The sequence below is a fragment of the Poecilia reticulata genome, chromosome 20 (genome assembly GCF_904066995.2).
Source record: "Poecilia reticulata chromosome 20, P_reticulata-male-v2, whole genome shotgun sequence".
NCBI classification, from domain to species: domain Eukaryota; kingdom Metazoa; phylum Chordata; class Actinopteri; order Cyprinodontiformes; family Poeciliidae; genus Poecilia; species Poecilia reticulata.
Genome location: NC_088849.1, coordinates 6,378,986 through 6,397,343, shown reverse-complemented (window position 1 = coordinate 6,397,343; position 18,358 = coordinate 6,378,986). Strand labels below are relative to the sequence as shown.

The window sequence follows — 18,358 nt, the reverse complement described above, 5'->3', positions numbered from 1 at the left end:
AAGATACAGAGCGTCGTAGTGGCTTCAGCATCTTGCCTCCTTCCCACAGTGCATCTTGATGCCATGTGTTCCTCAGATAACCACCCTGTGACGTAAACAAGAAAAGTGATGTCGCTGATCAGGCCACTTTTTTTGTCATCACTCTGTGGTTCAGGTGTGCTTTTATCTGATAGCCCCAAGCAGATCTCAGTCTATCAGCTGGTCTGCAGCTGTGCGGCTTCACTCTGCACTTTTACACCTAGCTATCAGAATCAAGTTCTCTGGCGAAATAACGCAAGCTAGTTCCTTTGTTGGAGCTTTCCCACATGCATCAATGACAATGTCGTAGTTTCCCCATTGTTCCTTGCTTGGACTGTTGTTGATAATACTAACCACTCTGGACTAAGAACACCCCATAAAAATTGCAATATTAGAGGTGTGATGGCATCACAACATGGAACCTGCTCAAATCTGTGCGCTGCTCATTTTTCCCTGCTTTTAACACGTCAACATTGTTTCAGCACTTGTATTCACTAAACATCCCTGCTGAAAGTCCTGGTCTTAACACGAACCAGTCATTACTGGAAAGGGAAAAGGTTTGTTTCCTGTTATTAGATCTACAACCTAAACTGTAAAGTAAGCTCACAGTGACTTGCCTGCTGGCTGACTTCTTTTGAGGTTTCTTCATCTGATTTCTGAAGGTATTTAGAGACCCCTGTGGTCACCATATAAAATAAATGAAACACATTCGCAACCAAGAAAAACACTCGTTAAAACCCACCCTTGGATTCGCGTGGCACGGTTTTACGCAGAGACATTTGTGGGAAGCCCTCTGCCAGCTACCTGCCTTGACATGCAAGTTAATAAAGTATTGATTTCTTAAAGACAAAAAAAAAAAGAAAGAGAAAGAGAATATCTCTCTGGAAATGACAGTCATCTGGTTGCTAAGAAGTCGAGATGTTTCCAGATGCCATAAAAATGTGCCTGCAGCATAACTATAATGAATTACAAACTTTATGAAAAGTAATTTAAGTACAATAATAGTTTCTAGGTAAACAAAAGGTTTATTTTGAAATGGTTAAATAAAACCACAGAAAAACAATGAATGACATTAGAATAAACTATGGAAAATGTGTAATTTTTTAAAATTAGAAACCCTAACAACAAAGAGTTGGAACTGCTGACTCAGAGTTCAATGATATGAATAAAGAACTAAAAAGTTACAATAAAATAAACAATAAAACAGATGTTTACCAAAAGTACATCATCAAAGATAACTTGACAGATGTGCTGCAAAGATGACTGACTTGTTATATGAAAAATTACAAATTGAAAGTGGGACATAAACAGTAGCCACAGACACTATTCAAAATAACATCAGCTTCAGAAACCATTCCAAGGCACGAAACGACTGCTACACGCTACTAGATAGAACATTGTAAACAACATTTACATTAAATAAGGAGCAAACAAAATTGCACCCTATTTACAAACCACATACTTTCATTTTCTTGTTAAATAAGTATTTTAATAGCACAGCTTGTGGATATTGTTATGGTCCTCCATGAGTTTGTAGATAGCATATCTAACGTAAAACCTGAACCACTTCCATTTCCATTGTTCAGGCACATTGAAGCAAATGTCGGTAATCTGTAAGAAATGATGCAGCTTTAAACGGTTTCTTGTCTGCAGCTTTCTTTACATTATTAATGTACGAGACCGTCTTTTAGTCTGTTGATTCGCCTCCTGTTTGCTGAGAAATTATGACCTTGAAGTTGAAGATCAGTGCTTTTTGAAAGTCTTAATTGGATTGTGGCTTGTTGGAGAACATTAGGGAGCAAACAGCATCACGGAGACCAAGGAAATGATGACACGACTGCAAATCAAGCGAGCCATGGATAATAAGCAGCAAAGACATCAATTACGATTGTACAGATGCCGCAGAGATGTGCAGCTAAGGAGGGAAAACCCTTTGACGGGATAACCATAACCAATCTGGGCTTCAAAGCAGAGTGGCAAACAGACAACCACTGCTGAAAGAAAGCCAGAGTAAACAGTTTAAAAATTGCCACAAGTCATCTAGGAGATGCAGCAAAAATATGAAAGAGTAATCATGCTGTGGGAATACTTTTCTTAAGCAGGGACGGAGACATTGGTCACTGTTGAAGGAAGAGACAGATGGAGCAAAATGTATTATTGTAACTCCAATTTGCGCAATTTTATGGTCAATTAGAACGTAGCTAGGGTCTGCAAAAATACTTGAGGCCAAAGGGAAGCTTGACCTTCCAACAGGCCAGTCAAAGTCCAGACCACAATCCGATTGAGATTCTGAGACAAGACTGGAAAATGTGTGGTTCCCATCCAGTCTGACTGATTTTGAGCTATTCACAAAGAATGGGCAAATATTTTTTTCTCTACATGTGCAAAGCTGGTGAAGGTTTACCCTAGAAGACGTTGCAGTTGGAATATCAGTGCAAGATGATTTAATGGTATTTACTTTTGAGCATAAAAGATTATCTTTAAAAAAAAAGTGTTGTAAATATAATGAAATGAATAAATATAATGATGCTGCATTTGAAAATTTTGTGACATTTCAAAGCGAGAGTGTACGTACATACTAGCTACTCCTTCTGATTTTAATCGTGTCATATTTTGATTACTTGTCCCTCTGCCTTCCCCGCTCCAGGCATGTCGCTGAATGTCCGTCGAGGCAGCGATCCCTCGTTGGCTGACCTGCCTCCAGGTGAGGCTCTGGTCGGTCAAGACGAACCGTCAAGAAAGAACCCGACTCGCTGGTCCACAACTGCTGGTTTCCAGATGTACAACAACAAGCCAAACCCTCGGGGCGCCTCAAGCACTCTGGAACAACAGGTAACAATGTTGTGTTTAGCATTGACTGCTGAACCCAGACGAACATGAATGCCGTCAAACGTAGCTGTGTATTAAGACGTAGACTTTGTGTCTGTGCTTTATAATAGACACCTGTTAGTTCATGTTGATTCAGGTTTATATATTTCCACTACCTTATTAACTGCAGTTCACCAAATGTTCTGAAGTTGTTTCAATTAGACACGTGTGATGCTAGTTAAGTTCACAGAACTCTCTTGTCTCCCCACAGTCTCCCTCATTTCCATCCTTTTCTCTACTGCCGCCCTAAATCAAAAGAATAACTGTTAGAAACCGAAACACTGCCAGCAGTAGCACAGACAGTCCTTATCTGAGACGAGCTTCTTCTGGTGGCACCTCTTTTATCCATAAAGGCAGGAGTTGTTAAACACATTACCTTTTTCTTTTCTTAGCGTTCACCTTTTTGCTGCTTTTTAAGACTGATAATAAACCTAAGGTGAGAAAAAAAAGCCCAGATATCGCCTCTGTGTGGGATCCAAAGGGGTTGTGAAGCTAATTAACATCTTAAAATGGTTTTCTCTCCAAGGTCCTGGCAGAGCTTTTACTTCTGATGGAGAATGAGATATTTTAGCAATCAAAAAGGAAATAAATGAGAACTTGGGAATTGAGAAAAAGCTACTTCATAAGTGATCGGCGTGTCTTGAAGCAGGGTCTAATCCTATTCAAAGACATTTTCATTGTCAAAGATATCACTGTTGCTATCAGAAGGTGGTATAATATCTGGGATGACATGGGTATTAGGTCTTTCATTCACAATGTCAGAGCAGTTATATGTAGATCGTAGCTGCATTTAGCTTTATGGGGATATTTTATGCAACTTTCTGGCACGAAGCAAAGGAAAAATACCCCATAAAAGATCAGCTAAACCTGAAACATTCCCTGGAAGAAGTTTAAACAATCCAAACTCTGTGGTTAGCTTTGGCTATAGCATGCACCCCGGCTCCATTTGGACACAGTTGTAAACACATTATAAAATTACAGAAAACACTTAAAATGTTCATCCTAAGATATTATTACTGCCCATGTGGGGGAACAGTGAGCAACAGGCTTGCAGTGCCATGTCGAGAGTCTTTAGCTGCTGGGCTAGCAGTTTGGTTTCCTGTTCAGCTAGCCTGGGGCCCTTAGCCATGGCAAACAGCCTGGAGGCGTCACATCTTCAGTTGCGGTCCTGGGACGTCTGCAGCGTTTGATGAGGGGTTTGTTTACCGTTGGAGACTAGCGGTGAAAAAACAGTCCAGAATCTCCTTTCAGCTCTGTTTCTATAGACAAACAGTTATGCGTGACTAGCATAACTCAACTTTGGGAAGGTGGTGCTTGTCATCTCTGGTTTGAGCAGCATTGTCTCCATTCGGTATTCTGTGTACAGTTTCCTGTACTGAACATAGTTTTACTACTTTCCATTTGTCTCATAAATCTGACAGTGTACAGACAGAAAAAAACATCCATGTATCCGGACTGGAAAATGCTTCTCACTCTTTTTTCTCCCCCATCCCTCTCTTCTTCTCATCCTCAACACATCAAGTCCCAGGTGGCTGCATTTAAAATTTCAAAGTGAAAAACTTTGGGGTGGCTGAAGGCTCTGTAGTATGGCAGGTACATTATATGCAGAGAGCCCTCAAAGCAGCTCCAGACAGAGAAAAACATGTCAGAGACAGAGATAAAATCAAGACCAAGGAAAAATGTAGAGCCAGAGACAAAATCAAGACTTTGAAAGAGTTATTTGAGTATGTATTATGAGTACAACAACTGTGTAACAGATTGCTTGCAGTTAGGCTTTGCAATGTGTGCAACAGTGTATTTATATAGTAAACATACAAGACAATAGGTTGAATGAACAAAAGCTTTAGTTGACTGGAAAACCTTGTTGGCTTAACATGTTAATGATGTATAATGGACTCTCTGCATATTTTTGGATTTGCTAATTTGTCTAAATACATGAATTGGCAAAATATTAATAAATAACAAAGTCCATTTATTTTCAGATTCGTTTCATAGAACTAAAATATTATATAATATCATATAACTAAACATATCTCAAATATTGGAAAGAATATGCAACTTGACTGGCTGAAATTCCTAGCAGCAATGCTACTTAACATGTTACTGGCTGGGTTTTGCAAAGCAGCCAATCCAGAACTGGGAATTATTTTCTTTGGCACTGATTGGCTCCCCAAGACTGCAGATGTTTACTTCTGCTGTAGACCCATGTTTCCGCTGTGCTTATTATTGCATATATTATGGTATTAAAGTATGCAGTTATATGCATTTTTAGAAGTATTTGGGGATTTTACCTATTTGTTTATTATACCTTTATAGTAAATCTGCCTTTACTATAAAGATAGATTTAAGTATAATCATCTTTTTTATCATACATCAAGTGTTACGTGTATAGCCTACAGTATCATTGCTGTTCTAAAAGGATTTTTTTTGTCAGTCAGCATATGCTAAATAGTTTGTATAATAAAGGTTTTGAAAATAACCTCCATTAGTGATTCTCGGTGCCAAAACACATTTGCATTCATGCCTCACACAAAAAAAAACAACAACAGTGTTTGAGCTGTTTGGAATTATTTCTGTTTCACAAAATGCCAAATGGTCACATCCCACATCCAGTTGAGTTAAGTTTATTGAATCAAACAGATGTTCTCAGTCAACAGCTGGATGTGTAAAGGCATCACATCCCAGTGACCTCACTACACTTTACAATGCTTCTTTGCAGTGATCCAGGGGCAGAGCTGTAGGGGGGCTGGGGGGGTGGCTGCCCGGGTCTGGAGGAATGGTTTCACGTTGCTTAAATGTCTGATAATAGATGTAAAAAGTGCGCCCTCACCTGTTGAGAACGGTGTATTTAATGTTAAAGTCAACAGTTTCAATTTCGTCCTTCCCCCCCCGCTTAACAGTTTCCAGCAGCAGATGCACGTAAGGGGCCCGGTAATTGGCCCACCCCCCTGCCCGACGCTGACTTGTTCCGCTAGTGCAGTGAACACACCAGAATAAGCGTGTATTGTGCGTCTGCTGCCCTTTTTCCCTTTTACGTTGTAAAAGTTAGTGGACAGGAGTCAGTTGTTCCTCTGCGACTAAAGACCGTAATGGTTATTAAGGCTGTCTCCCTATCAGGCTCCACATGTTCAGTCGAGTTTTATGGTCCTGTCTGCATCGCTTCCTCAGGCTCCTTCACGGCACATTGAGCTGTGCCGAAAACACGTGTTTTTATCAAAGCACGGAAGGGTCAGGAGTCTGATTTCTTGATTTACAATTGTTAGCTGTCATTTAGAGACATGCTAAGCAGAACTCGCCCTCTTTGCGCCTCCTCATCTTTCACGCTTCCTCCCCTCTCATTTTTTACGATAACATTCGTGAGCAGTTTGTTCGATTTTGTTATACGCCTTTGTTTTTGCTATGTGTTCCTTACATGGTACACATAGCTAAACCTCTTGATCCACAATTTGTCCATTTTTTAATAATCAAATCTTAAATTAATGTCTTTTATACTAACTCAGTCCGCTTTGGGTTTTGATATTTAATTGCTTTTTTTTTCTTCTGCCCGCTGATAGTTTTATCTACAACCTTCAGTTGTTGAGATTTCAAATTCAACGCTTGCATGTCTGGAATATAAAATGTTCTGAAGATGTAATTCTTTTCAGGCCTGCTGATGTCTGCCGATGTTTGATGTTACCTTGGCAGGAGATATTTGAAAAAAGGTTCTTTCTTTCTTGTAATGGAGGGGCTTAGATTTGGCACTCCTATTAAAAAGTCCCTAAAGCCGTGAGTAAAGGTCAAGGGAAAAGAGGACAGATCTGAATGGGACTTGAATGAACAAAATTGACTATTTGAGACACAATATAAAAAACAACAAAAAAGCACTAAGCATCTTCCAACACCTGGTGTTTTTTCTCAACTGTTTGATCTGCGGCTGGTTTCAGTCTTATGGTTTTTGTAAGGCTTTTGCTCGGCTTGCAAATTATATATATATTTTAAAAACTACAGTTATGTATCTTTTGAAAGCAACAGCCAGTAGGCAGGTATTAGACATCCATCCATCCATTTTCTTGCACCCTTGTCCCTCAGTGGGGTCGGGAGGGTTGCTGGTGCCCATCTCCAGCTAACGTTCCCGTATTAGACATAACTTTTATGAATTAAGTGTTACTGAATTGGTTTGATGCGATATTCTAATGTCAAATGTTGTGTTTTCTTTAACCATAAGAAGAAAATCATCGTAATTAACAGAAACAAAGGCTTGAAAACATCAGTGTGTGTAGTTAATCTATACAATAGTTACTGAAATAAATGTTTCAGTTATATTGCATTTTACTGAATTAAACAGTATAATCAGCAGCATTCAAAACCTTTATAGTAGGAAGTTAACCATAATGGTGACGTCACATTGTGTGAGGATATTTTCGCTGTAAAACTTTACTTTAGTACAAGACAAAATCATATTGATGATGACAGTTAAAGCTATCCCTTGCATCTTTTGGTAGCAATTAGCATGATTAGCATGTTACCTGTAAGCAACAATAAACTGCGTTCCATTGAGATTCTTGTCTCAACTCTGAGATTGTCTGAAATGCTGCCCACACCAGAAACAACCAGCGTGATTTACATATACAGTGAACCCCAGCTGTTTGTGGTACTGATTAGCTGTACCCTCAAAAAGTGAAAGTAATTGATGAAATTGTATTTGTATAGCACATTTTAGCAACCAGGCAGTTTAAATACATCATCCAGTCACCAATTATGAAACAACAAACATCACATATTGGCAAGTGCCATCATCAAATAAGGAGGACTGTAAATATTAGCTATTGCTCTCATGCCAAGACTGTTTCCACTGAGCATAGTAACGCATATTAAGGTATATAAGGGCAACGAACTATTTAAGATAGGCAGTTCTAAGTGTTTTTGGTGGGATATCAAGTATCCATGGATTTGAGGTTTCGTCCTGCAGCTGAAAACTCCTTTTGAAAACAGAAGAAGTTGAGGATGAAATTACCCAATCTGCAAAAGTCGGAGAAAGTGAAAGAGAAAAACATCCAGTGATTGCTGTAGCAGCGTCTCCTCTGACTTTATTTTAAGTGTACAGTTTTTGGTGTATTTATTTATTTTTTTGGGGCTACAGATGTCAAAGTTAGATCAAGAAATTTATACCAACCCCATTATTGGATTGTTGGGGCCTAACTTTTATTGTTATACCAGCAAATCCTTTTTCATCGAAAGTTCCCTCTGTATCACAGTGATGGAGTGAAGCACATTAATAACTCTACGTTTTCTTGTTGTCTGGCAGGGCAGGGGATCCCAAGCCTATCGGAGTCTTCCTCGTGACGCGAGTGGCTGGACTGCTCAGTTTCACAGAGACATGCTTCGTTCTTCCCTTAGCGCCAACCATCCGATGGTTGACCAATGGCTTGACCAGCAGGAACAGGTATGATGCTAATACCAGCAGCAAAAGCACACAATCCAGTATTCAACTATAAACACTGGCAAATAAGTCAAAATAATATTTTAAAATGAGATCTAGGCTAAATGTTTCTCCTCCATGTTACAACTCATTACTTGAGTCCGTTTACACAGTGGCTGATTACTATAAATTATTAGCGTAAGTGATATTTCAAGGCTCAGGGGTACAACAGAAAGACCACGAACAAATACCATCTGACATAAAGTTGATTAATTTTTCAAAGAAAAAAAACTTGAACTACAAAGCATAGATCTGAAACGGGCTGTTGTCGGTCGGGTAAGGTACGAGGCGCTGCCGGGTAATAAACACTGAAACAGCTGAATGACCTTCAAGGGTTGCCAGTTGCTGCCAAAATCAAGTTTTAAATTCAAGTCACTAATTCTTGGCTATGAAGTGACTTTTGGGTCTGCAATCAGCTAATTAAACTCAGTCATGCACCATTTTGACCTCTGCAGTCCTGTGAATAACTTCAAACTTTTATTTAGCTCCTTTTATGTTTCTCAGAAGAACAATAACTCTCACAGCGGAAAATGCTTTGACGCTACATTTTTACACCTGATCCGCTGACGGGAAAGGAAAATCTGCTTTCTTATCTGTGAAACACAAGAGTTACTCTGACTACTGATAAATCATCCATCCACAAAATTTGATTTCACAAAATCATGAACGCATTAATTAGTTTTCAATGTCAAAAATATATAAAATATTGCACATTGCAACTGTTTTGGTAAAGAAAAGCAATAATTTTGTCCTGCTTTATAACTGTTTTCTTGTCTGGTCATCAATTCTGAAATGGACAAAAAGGTAAATCCACATAATCCGTGATTGGAATGAAATTGCTGGCCTGCTTCATATCTGAAGGTTTCCTGTAGGATTGTAAACATGCCAGCAGTTCTCTGACCTTTGCCCTCATGTCTTTTTATAATTGGGGTCTCCTGTCCAATTTGCTGCCTGAGCTACATATGGGGTTGTTGTGGCTTCAGCTATGCAATAGGAGGGATATCACATCATTCCCTCGTTATAGACACACACACCACAGACACACAGCAACCAGACCCGCCGTACCATTTGCAGAAAAAGAAGATGCATATGCTTTTTGAATGCAGCAAATGGCTTTGGTGTTATATTTGTTTGTTTTTTCATGTCTTTAAGTTTATAAATCCAGTTATTGTTTTTGCATTTCAGACTGTGAGAAATATTAATAACCCTCTACGCCTCTCTGTTCATACTTTGGGCATTATCTAGCAAAAATAAAAAATAAAACTATGCATAAAAAAATGAAAAACATGTAATTTGAAGGGACTGTATTATGTTAAATGTGACTTTTTGACCTCTACATCATGTTATAACTTTATTCCCTTGTCAAAAATGTACCTGGAATGTTGCCTTAATTCTTTCATGCTTGTTTGAAAAATCCTTGAATCTCCTGGGGCAACCGCTTGGTGGACTCTCCCACTCAGCAACTTCAGACTAGCCAGTAGCAATTAGCAAACATCTGGTGGAACTGCAAATCTACTGAGCTAATTACACAAGCTACTTCTCAGTGTAACACTGGCAAAAATGTTGTTAAAGGGTTAATAGAGGAGCCATGTTGTGATTATTTCTTGAAGGTGAAGTGTCAGAAAGAGTCAGAGTTCCTTAAAGAGACAGAGTCCTTTTACACAGTGGCTGATTACTGTGTAAACGGTAATCAGCCACCGTTTACACAGTGGCTGATGTAAACGGCCACTATTTACATTAGTGGCTGTAAACACTGATTTACACCCACTGTCAAAGTCAAATTGTCAAATTTGACTTTGACAATTTCAAAGTCAAAGTCAAATTTCTTTTGGGTCATATTTGATATATATAAAATTTTCTAAATGGACTGTGCTATAAAATGGCACTCTGTGGCCATGATACCTCCCCTTTAACTGTATATTTTTCATATTTGTGTACCTAATGTCAGTCTAAATTTCAACAGGCTCATGAAACGGGAAGTAAAACTCAGATATTTTGACAGTGAGTGACTGTTACAGTTGTGAGATCTAGTTGCGATGTCAGCTCACTGACCAACTTGAAACAGCCAGTGACTGACAGACTTCCCACTTCTGTTCCATGTGGCGATACATTTCATGGAGTAAACAGTGTAAAGTGTTAGCGATCGCAGGCTGGTCTCCTCCTTTCGCACGTCCTCGCTCTGTTGACGCGTTATGATTGAGTCAGCCCATGACTGGTCCCTCTACTCCTCAATCTGTCAAAGGAGAGAAAATATGCTGCCTTTAAAAGTTATTAAAAGTGACAGAGGCTCTCAGCAGGGAGCGCTGGAATGACCTTGGGAAGTGTTAAAGTGCTGAGCTTGATGAGAAGAAGATTTCCCCCCAGTTCGTGTGTCAGGCTCTTACTCTTCATTATTGGCTACCTGCTCTGACTTCTTGTATAGAAAGATTAAGAAAAGTCAAGGAAAGGATATGGGAAGATGAGTGATTGTAGAATCAGTTGAAGAACTTAAGACAGTCAAAGCGAAAAATGTTTGATTGATATATGAAATAAAAAACAGAATATATTTATTTTTCCTGTGGCATTTCAGGATTGTTACCTTTGTGTTTAAGAGACCGAGCTATGGTGACGATGCAAATTTAGTTAAAAGCTAAAGATTTTGTATACAGACTTTGTTTGTTTTTTGTTGTTGTTTTTTTTCAAAATAAATGTATCCCACTGATTGAATTTGCTGTTTGAAGGCAAGGAAACCACAAAATAAAATTTCTACATTTTAGAATAGAATTTTCTAAACTAAAATTTTTTACCCCCCTAGTGCATGAACGCACTAAATGCAACACTACGTCAAAGGACTCAAAATAAGTAATTTTCAGTTCCGGTGAGGTGCTTAAAGTGAAGTCACAGGAAGTGCAAAAGGTGTACAAAGCTGTTTAGAAGGAAACTATTTTCTACAGAGGCATGTAAATGTGTTTATTCAGGTTGTCACTTTTAACAGGGAACAAACATATTTCAGAAAAGTTGCTCTGTTTCTCTCTCTGGGGTTTCAGTTTCTGTCTCTTAAGGAGCCTGCTGGATTCAAAAATGTCTGCAGTCTTTTTTAAATATCACAGCTTCAGTAAGAGTGTGCTTTCATTAGTAGATGCACACCAAGATCTCTGCTCAAGTTATGATTTTTAACTTCACTGACTGACAAATGCTACTGTCAGAATTTAGTGTCAGTTTTAAAACGTCCACTAAGGACTTATTTCTCTTTGCTTTACAAACTCCTCTGTCACATAAAATCCGTCAACAGTATGGCTGTAAAAATAAAGGTGAATGCTGTTAATAATATTAGTTGCGAGGAAAATGCAGTTCAAACTTTGACAAAGATCAGAAAGTGTCTACAAAGCTGATTGGTATATCTTTAGATTAGCTTTTTTCATATTTCGTCTATAAACTGGATAAGATTAACACCTCTTCTACGTTACCATGGTAAACGATAAGCAGCTGCCAGAAGTTACTCACTTAATTATAATCATTTATAAAGTCATTTTTTCCCAGCAAAAAGTCTTTTGTGATACTGTACAGAAAAAGTGCTGAAACGGGTTCAGTGAACAAAGAAAACTAACTACTCAAACAAGGACAAGGCTCACTACTCCTACTACTCATTTAAAAAAAAAATTGAAAAAGTTGTCAGGCCCTGAATAATAAAAAAAGATTGTATGAACTACAATGGTATTAATTCCCATACAAACTTTAAAAAAACCATGCATTTTTCCCCCTTAAATTTAAAAACAAACTAATCCAAGATTAAGGTCTTGGCTTAAAACACCTCGACAAATATGTACTTATAAATATTGGAGATTATTATTTCAGAGTAAAGGTTATACCAGCTGAGTTATGTAAATGTTTAATGAATAACAGCAGGAATGCCACAGCTTGAGTGCAGGCTTCCACACGGTGGCTAATTCTTTCTTTCTTTTTTTTTTTTTTTGCTGGCTGTTTGTAATCCGACAGCTGCGTGACTCAGATGAGTCACTAAACACAAATCTGCTCATTAGAGGTGAAAGTGGATATTTGTAAGTGGCGTCTATTTCCACTCGCTGCAGCTAAGTCGTGATGGCTGCCTTCTCTCCGCGCGCGTGACGAGTTTGATATTTTGCCTCCTTTGTCTGTCTGACTGGCACACGGCACAGCGGCATGAGATTGTGAGATAAATATACACTCCATGGGTTAATTAAAAAGAACTGCGATCTGTGCTACAGAACTGGCAGAGATAATGAGTCTACACACGCACGAACACTGATACGCATTCGTATATATCAAGGTTTTAAGGGGAGGGGAAGGGGGAGAAAAACACCCCAATTAGCAGGTCTTTGTTTGTGGTGGATTATGTGTCTCTTCTGGTTTTTCATTATGCTTCACAAGTAAAAATAGCAAGAAAAAGGAGGCAAAAAAACCCCCAGAAAACAAAGAGAGAGTGTTGAACTTATTTTGTTTTTTCCAGTGAAACAATTGGCACCGAATATGTTTATCTACAGGTGGGCTTTGTGCCATGTTCCAACAGCTACTGTTCTTCTATTTTCTTTACTCTGTGTTGTTTTAGGTCTTTTTAATCAAATCTTGTAGTTGGATAGCTATTGTCTGGAAAACAACTTGTCTGTGGGTAGGCCTGTCACAATAAACAATAAATCAATTAATCGCATGATATATTAAAAAAAACTGAATAATTTTCATTTGCTTGATTTGTTTTTCTGTTTTTTTTGTGTGTTTTTTTTTTTTTTTTTTACCTAAAACTGAATGTTATTTGTTGTTTCTGTTTTCTTTATTTGTTTTGGATATTTCAAATGTCTTCCAGTTTCAGTATTTAAATGTTCATTAGAATTTAAAGCTTATTGATAATTGAGAATGTGCTCTTGAATTTTTATACCACTATTACAGTTATATTACTTGAAAATGGTCTGAAAACTACAATGTTATTGTGCATCACAATAAGGTCTGGGACAATTTATCGTCCAGCAAAATGTGTTATCGTGGAAACTAGGCATTTGTGACTGAAAAGATTGAGTAGAAATACTAAAAAAGAGCTTAAGAAAGTTCCTAGATTCAAGGATAAACTTTAGTTAGTTGACGGTAACATCTTAACTAAAGATTTTAAAATTATCTCCCCACGGTGCAGTTTTAGGTCCCTGTGTTTTTTCCAGAGATCATTCCTATGTCTGTTGGTGTTTCTTCTCTAGAGGGTATAGTAGCTTTTTTTCAGTGTTCATTTTTAAACTTTTAGTTAAAAAAGCTGAAGATATGGCAGATCTTTAGTTGTTTAATCAGAAGACGTTTTACTTTACAAATTAAGGAAAGCGTTTTCAGGCTGTATTTTTGAATGTTCTTGACTATGATGGCCTTTCACTGCTTCCTGTGAACTTTCCTGTTTAGATTCTGTCAATCACTCTCTTTTGACTTGTATAACAAAACTCAGAATGAATGTTTATGTGCTTTTGAAAATCTGATTTTCTAAACCAAAGAAGACAAAAATATATTTACAAAGGTTGCTGGGTAAACTACCCTCTAACCTGAGAACTTTATCAACACCTTATAACATTTAACTTTGCACCTTTTTGTGTAATCATCTTCAGAAAACTTTGTATTTTGGGAGCACTTCTAAAGGCTTCTTTCATTGAATAGGGCCACTGGTACTCTGAAACTTGTCCCTTGAACATGCATCACATTAACTCCATCTTGTTTTATGTATTTCAATGTTAATATCAAATTTGTATCCTGAAGGGTGCAAAAGCTTCGCTTCTTTGTCAGATCTCGCTTGAAAAAGATGTTAATCCTTACAGAAACATTAAAGGAATAACAAAAAAAAAAAAACAGTGTTACAAGAAATTGTTTGAGTTTGGGGCTTTACTTTAAATCCCAGATCATGTTTCAGTTCTTTTTTTTTTAGTATTTTGTCCTCTTTCTTGTGTAGACGCCTTGGTAACACACACTAAACACAAGGCCATCCAGCCTGTGGTTAAATCTGGCAATTGTCTTTTGTTTAGCTAGCCAATCAATAAATTCATTTCAGTGTCAGATGGTGCCTTCGGAGATTTCATAAACTCCACCTCCGAAATCCCTCTTCACCCTAGTGCACACACACACACACACACACACACGCACACACACATCTCCTGCCAAATGTGGCGTGGAGCAGAGCATGCTTTACCAGCCCATATACACCAAGGCCTTATGAGTTATTTTTCATATAAACAGCTGACGCTAATGCTGGTCTATTATCCCACTGATGAATGTTAATGGGCCTTCCCGCTCAACATATACACACACTCCCTCACGCACCCACATTCTGATCTGGTTGAGTGGCTCTCCGCTGTGTTGTTTTGCGGCCTTGATGAGGAACCGGAGGCCATTATCATGAGCCGCACCACTGTCTGGACTGACACCAGCTGTCCGTCAGCGGGGTCTAAACCAATCAACGGCTAATGCACACAAATCAGAGAGAACATGTTTGAGTCGTGTTTGTGAAGCTTATCCTTGTAGTAGCTTCTGAGAAGGTGGGAAAAAGTTTCAAAATAAGACACTTTGTTTCTCATTATAGACTTTTCAGATCAAGTCTGGTTTAATTCTACATTTGCAACTTGTCAAATTACTTTTCTAATTTAATGCGGCTGCTGTACGTTTTCTGTATGCTACAATGTATTCTGGTGGGACTTCATGTGACGGACCGACCCAAAGTAGTGCGTAATTTTAAAGTGGAAATAAATCAATCAATTAAATGCAAAACATTAAAAGCAAAGTGAAAATTAAAAACCAAACTTTTTGTCCATATTCGTCTTGATGGAGACTGACCTTTAACTGCAGCCTCTCCATTTTTACTACAAGTAAATTTCAAGTGGTGGGGTCATGTCTCGATGGGTTTGCAGTTGTTCCATATTCTCTCTTTTTTTTTCAGTGGTATTAAAGCAAATGTGGCTGATTGCAACTGATGCCATCCTTGGAAATAGTCTTTTTCCTTCAACCTTCCTATTGTGCACTTTTTTTTTCTTTGGATCATTTGTCACATAAAATCCATAAAAACTCCAATAAAGTTTAAGTTTGTTAGACGACAAAAGGTGAAAAAGTTCAACGGGTATCAAAACTTCCGAAATGCACTTTGCTTGTTAGGTTATAGCTTCTCAAAATTGTTTCAAGTGATAATTCTCATTAAAAAAAAACAAAAAAAAACCCCACATAAAATCAAAACCATCCAGAGACACCAAAAATAAAAGTTGCATAACAGTGTCAAAACATGTTGGAGAGGCTTGATCAAAGATGTGATTACACAACTTTGATCAAGCCTCCGACTGTCGGAGAGCATCCCTCGCTTTGTGGTTTAATGAGATGTCTCATCTGACGGGTTTTACAGGGAACCCACAGCGATAAGCAGCCTGACTTAAACACCGAGACAAGAGCCCCAAAACAGACGAGTCCCTTCAGTTGATATATTGTAAATATTTTGTCAATATTTTCAATAATCGAGCCAGTTTCTGCATCCTTTTTGTAAGGTTCAGCCACGCAGAAGAGCTAAAATCAGTTTCGTCAGGCAGATGAATGATACTTATTGTTTCTCAGCAATAACAACAAAATACTCAATTTCTGCCTCCTAAATATAAGTTTTAATTAATCTTTAATGTCAAACACCCAAATAAAATACTAATGTTAAAGTGATGGGATTTTAAATAAAAAATAAAAAAAAACTGCCTGAAAGACCTTTTAGCATGAGGATGTAAGTATTTAATGTGTAATTGCTGTTGTTTGTGAGTGAACTCAGTCTTTTCCCCGCTCTTGTTTTTTTGGCAAAGCCCACACAGTCTGTAGGCCCTGAGGCGAGCTGCAGGCGGTGGCAGGGCGGCTGAGCATGGAGACACGAGTTGGGAGTATTTGTTCCCCCATAAGAAAAGAGGTGCACACCTGCAAGTCTCTGTTTGTCTGTTACAGCCCCTCTATACTGCTACCTGGTGGAGAAAGTGTGCACCTCTACCTTCATGACTCCATTCAGTCACTGCATGCAAGACCGTGGGCAGCAAAAACCTTAAGTAGCTGTTATAACGTATAGCAGTGCAGTCAGATGATCTTTTAGTTTTTCTAAGCTTGCCTTCTTAGTCCTTTTAAAAAAAAAAAGACTATCATATGCCTAATGACAATCATTCAGAAGATTGAGTTTTGTGCAGTATACAGTATACAGTTTTCATGGTCAAATTCTTGGATTGTAAACATGTTGAAGCGACAATTCTCTTTCATCTAGCAGTTAAATCCTGTTTGACTTGCATCCTTACTGACTTTAAACTGAAAAAACGATTTGCTCCTTTACTGTTTTCTTTAGTATTTTGTTTGATTCTTAAGTGTTTCAGATGATCAGATTGATTTTGATATTAAAAAATAACCTGAGTAAATGTCAAACACACTTTATAAATGTAATTTATTGAGGAAAAGGCAACTTTGTTTTTCTTCTAAAGCCAACTAGGCAAGCCAAGTTTATTTGGATAGCATGTACAAGATAATGGTAATACCATCATACCATCAAATTGTGGAAATGTGTATGTAAGTATGGAAGTGTTTTATTGACTTTGAGGTAGAACGGATAGAAAGCAAGGCGTTGTCAAGGCGTTGTCAAGGTCTTACAAATGTCGCTGTTTTCTTGAGCATTTAAAGTTAGCATCATTTGTAGCATCTGTCCATCAATCATACTGGCTTTGAAGTATGTTTAGTTCAAGTTGCTATTGAGCATTAAAGGGGCAGTATTATATAAAGTCAACTTTTTGAGTTTTTCATCATGTTATAATGTTATTCCCTCATCAAAATTATGCCTGGAGAGTTGCTTGATTCTTTCATGCATGTTTGAGAAATCCTTAAATCTCCATGACAACCATGAAGCTGTGCAAAATGCCTGGGTGGACCTCGTGCCTCCTTTGAGAAGCAGTTTCCAACCTTCTGAGCTCCCGTAGCTCCTTCAGACTAGCCAGCAACAATTAGCAAACACCTGGTGGAACTGCTCATCTGCTGAGCTCATTATAGGAGCTACTTCTCAGTGCAATGCTGGGAAAAAAACAAACAAAAAGGGTTAATAGAGGAGCGATAACTTTCTAAAGGCAGAGTTTCAGAACGAGCAGGAATTTTTAAAGAAACAGAGACCCAATTTAAAAATGTGAAATTACAAAGCCACATTTAAATCATATTTGACGTAAACAGCATTTTATAAAAACTGAAGGTACTTTACTGTGCTATTAAATGCCACAATATACCTGGAAAATACATAATACAGCCCCTTTAAATATAAATTTTAATTTGTGTTTTTCTGTTGTGCCATCCCATCACAGTACTGTTGGCGCTACTCTTATGTGCCTACATAAGAGGTATTCTTGGTATTCTGAGGAAATACCAAGTCTTCAATTATTTTAAAAACCTCTCCCAAAGCTCCACTAATAACTATGTAGAATGCAACGTTTCTGAACTTTCCAACCTTCCAGCTCGAGATATCGACATTACTCTATTGTTCTATCCGTCTAACCTTTGTCTACATCAGCGACATCATTTGCATCGTCTGGGTGACTACACCTCTCTCCAGCGCTGGCTCCGAACATGTTAATTCCTGACTCTTGTTTAGAGATCATGCGTTTGCCATCTCCGTTTTGCTCTGTGGAGTGAGAAATCACTTTCTCAATGAGAATAATTGAACACGGGCAGGGGGGAGCCAGCTCATTACCCACAAATCACAGGGTGCAGGGGCACCTTAGTTGAAGACAATAATGACTTCTGGGAATAGAACGAGGCCGCCAGCCTGGAGCCGAACCTGCATGGGCAGCATTGAACAAAGATGGGAAAGGAAGCTGCATGCTCATCCTCAAGATGAATTGACATGATGAGCTTCTTTTAGTTCTTTGTGAATGACAGGTTTCAATCCATTTACCGACCCCAACGTCTGACTAACTCGGATAAAAATCTACATGTAGGTTATGCGTAAATCTTTATGCACGCAATGCATCTTCACATGTTAAATGACGAAAATACACCTTCTTT

At 38.2% G+C, this 18,358-nt stretch overlaps 1 protein-coding gene across 2 annotated transcripts in view; it reads left to right on the top strand.

Annotated features, from left to right (window-relative positions):
- The window catches only part of LOC103482325 (partitioning defective 3 homolog), a 388,210-nt gene that overhangs the window by 124,750 nt on the left and 245,102 nt on the right, over positions 1-18,358 (top strand). For both annotated transcript variants that reach the window (XM_081602034.1, XM_008438421.3), the window contains exons 4-5: positions 2,666-2,850; positions 8,171-8,308. In XM_081602034.1, coding sequence (XP_081458160.1) covers positions 2,666-2,850; positions 8,171-8,308 — 323 coding nt within the window. The remainder of the gene's footprint in view (positions 1-2,665; positions 2,851-8,170; positions 8,309-18,358) is intronic.